Source organism: Echinococcus granulosus (assembly GCF_000524195.1).
Source record: "Echinococcus granulosus chromosome Unknown EG_S00220, whole genome shotgun sequence".
Taxonomy (NCBI): domain Eukaryota; kingdom Metazoa; phylum Platyhelminthes; class Cestoda; order Cyclophyllidea; family Taeniidae; genus Echinococcus; species Echinococcus granulosus.
In genome coordinates, this window is record NW_020170600.1 from 69,129 (window position 1) to 72,011 (window position 2,883).

General features: G+C 43.8%; 1 protein-coding gene across 1 annotated transcript in view; it reads left to right on the forward strand. All coding sequences in view use genetic code 11, as the record gives it.

The window, feature by feature from the left end:
• EGR_10445 (hypothetical protein) overlaps positions 1–2,883 on the forward strand; it is a gene marked incomplete at both ends in the record, with an annotated part of 11,714 nt that overhangs the window by 1,455 nt on the left and 7,376 nt on the right. Inside the window, one exon of the mRNA XM_024499694.1 lies at positions 1,060–1,164. Within this exon, the coding sequence (XP_024345901.1) occupies positions 1,060–1,164 (105 nt within the window). The remainder of the gene's footprint in view (positions 1–1,059; positions 1,165–2,883) is intronic.

Below are 2,883 nucleotides of genomic sequence, written 5' to 3' on the forward strand. Positions count from 1 at the left end.
CACCAGGTGAGAGTTGAAATCAAGTAGACCGGCCAACGCGTCTGTTCACACTCCCACGTCCAACTGCTCTAGAAGGCGCCGCTATTCGTTTCTCTGATTCTGGAAGGGTCCAGCATGAGCACTACCCCATTAACAGTATCTCGTGCGCATTCTTGCCTACTTCAGGGAGCCAACAGACGGCATCCATACCAGTAGCATGGGATAATAGAGAATGCTTTCCCCCTAAAGCATCTTGAAATGACTCTTCCACGTCTGCCCATGATTTAGATTTTTCAAACAGAGAACGATTTCAAGATTATTTGATCATTTGAAAGTCTAATGTGCAAGTAAAGGTGAGAAAAGCGCACTGTTGAAAATAAAAGAGGAATTTGTTAGGTTCCAGCGACACTAAACAACGTATTAGGAGCCAATGTAATTTTAGAACGAATTGATTTACATAGAGACAATTTAAGTTGTATAAAAGGTACTATATTAAAACGTGAGACAAACTTACCACTTAAAGCCAGTTGCTGAAATCAAATGCTCCACTAGGGGGAGTACTCCCCAAAATACTTCGAACAGTCTGCTCCGGTATGCTTTCGCCTTCTCCACCTTTTACCAACAAAGAATGCGTTCCGGAAGTGAACTGCATTTAGCATTTTACAATACCTTCATCCCGCTGACAAATCGAACATTTGTCAGAATTATGTACATTCGGCTTAATACGGAAATTAAGGGGGCAAATCACTCACTTTTATCTCCACAATCCTTCCCTGATCTTCAGGTTTCAGCTAGCCAAAATCACTTGTACCATTTGCTTAAAAGATTTTAAATTCCTTGAAAAACAACAGCAATCATACTAAAGGCTCATTTATCCATAGAATACATGGGGCTAAACAAGAGCCTCCAGCCTTAACGAGTCCATTGTAATAGCGCTTTTACAGAATGGATGACTTGGATGATTGCTTTTCACACATTTGGCTTGATATTTACGGTTAGAATCCATTTTGGGCAAGGAGTAGATAATCACTACACCAAGGCGAATTTTAAATTGCCGCCTCTGACTTTCGAATCTATTAGCCGATTCGAAAGAACTAATTATAATTCGTAACCCATTTGCTTATCGTTTTCAAATAGAAATTCTGCAAGTTTTAGGGCAAAAATGGGATTTAAAAGGTTTTTTAAGTAATTTGATACTACACGCATAATATTTTAATGCAGAACTTCATAAACGATATGTCCAACCAATATATTAACAACTTCACTGCAAATCTTAAAACCTCTAATCTTTATAGCACTTTAGCATTATCGTATAGTAAGAAATGACTGAATTATTTTCTAGTACAAACATTTGGGTCTATTTTGCACGTTACTAATTTAGAGCCCTTTCATTGTGGTAAATTAATAAACGCTTTTCATGCTTGACCTACTGTAACTTACGGGGCATTTAGTTAAGACATTTTTTACGGTTAGGGCATGATGGTACACGCTTACGACTTCTTGCAGTTGCGTCTTTTGTTAAAATTTGATGGTATTTGAGGGGTTTCAGTTAGTACCGCTGGTAGGCACGCCCTCTTCATTGACGGAGCGCAGTTTCTGTCCTCTCTTCTGCTTTCTTGTCGTGTTTTTGTAACTTAGGCTTTTGACAGACCGAGTTAGACAATGTCGGGTCGTGGTAAGGGTGGAAAAGGGCTCGGAAAGGGAGGAGCCAAGCGTCACAGGAAGGTGTTGCGTGACAACATTCAGGACATCACAAAGTCCACCATCCGACGTCTGTCACGTCGAGGTGGCATGAAACGCATCTCTGGGCTCATCTAAGAGGAGACAAGAGGTGTGCCCAAAGTCTTCCTGGAGAACGGCATCCGTTACGCCTTCACGTACACTGAGCACGCGAAGCGTAAGACTGTCACTGCCATGAACGTGGTGTATGCTCTTAAACGCCAGGGTCGTACCCCCTACGGCTTTGGCGGTTAGGCTGCATCGTGACCGATGGGTAGATAGATGGCGAGATTGTGGCGGATGTTGTGTGAACGCTCCAACGGCCTTGTTTAGGGCCACTTTCAATACTACACTGCAGATTGTATTCATCATTACTCGTTGCTGAGGTAGGGTTGGGAGTTAACACTACGCTAGTGTCTGTCTTTTTGGGTTTCAGATGCGTAGGTGGGTGGGTGGATGGATGGAGGGGTAGTGTTGGGCATTTGTCTGCTGACTTCCGGCGGTCCCTTGCTGTTCTGCTCTCCTCGTCACTTCAGTGGATGCTTTTGCCCACTATGCGTATCCGTAGCCCATTGGGTGCAAGTCAGTGTGCCGACGTTTGTGATGATGGTAGAAAGTGAGGAGAGCGGTAACAAAGGAGGGGAGAATGGGCAATTGTCTAATCGAGTTGAAGGTGATCTGTCGTTCACTTGCGAGGCGGATGGCGCATTTGGCGTAGGTGGTGACGTGCTTAGCATTGGCCGCTGGTGTGCTTGATGGTAATGGTGGAAGCCGGTGAGGTGCCAGCAGATAAACAGAGGTAGATGAAAGCCTGACTTTGTATTCTGGTAGGGTTCATGCGTTTGCACACATAATTGAGCGGTGAAACAGCGGCAGGTGGTTCATTTGTTGCCTACTGAAAAAAGTTTGCGTGTGTTGAATGTCAATGGCGTCCCAAAGAGATGAAGAACGCAGATATTTTGCTCTCTTCGTCACCCCTACAGTACGCTGCGGCAGAATAAGACAATTTGCGTTATGCTGAACTAAGCAAACTGGAGCAGTTCAAACGACTCAGCACTAATCCAGGCATTCCGATGACAAGCAGGACTATATTTGCGCATAGGCACAAATCATAGGCGATGGAATATCAACTGGTAGCTATCAAGGAAAGTGATTCCATCACAGCTAGTTGTCTAAGTAGGTAAA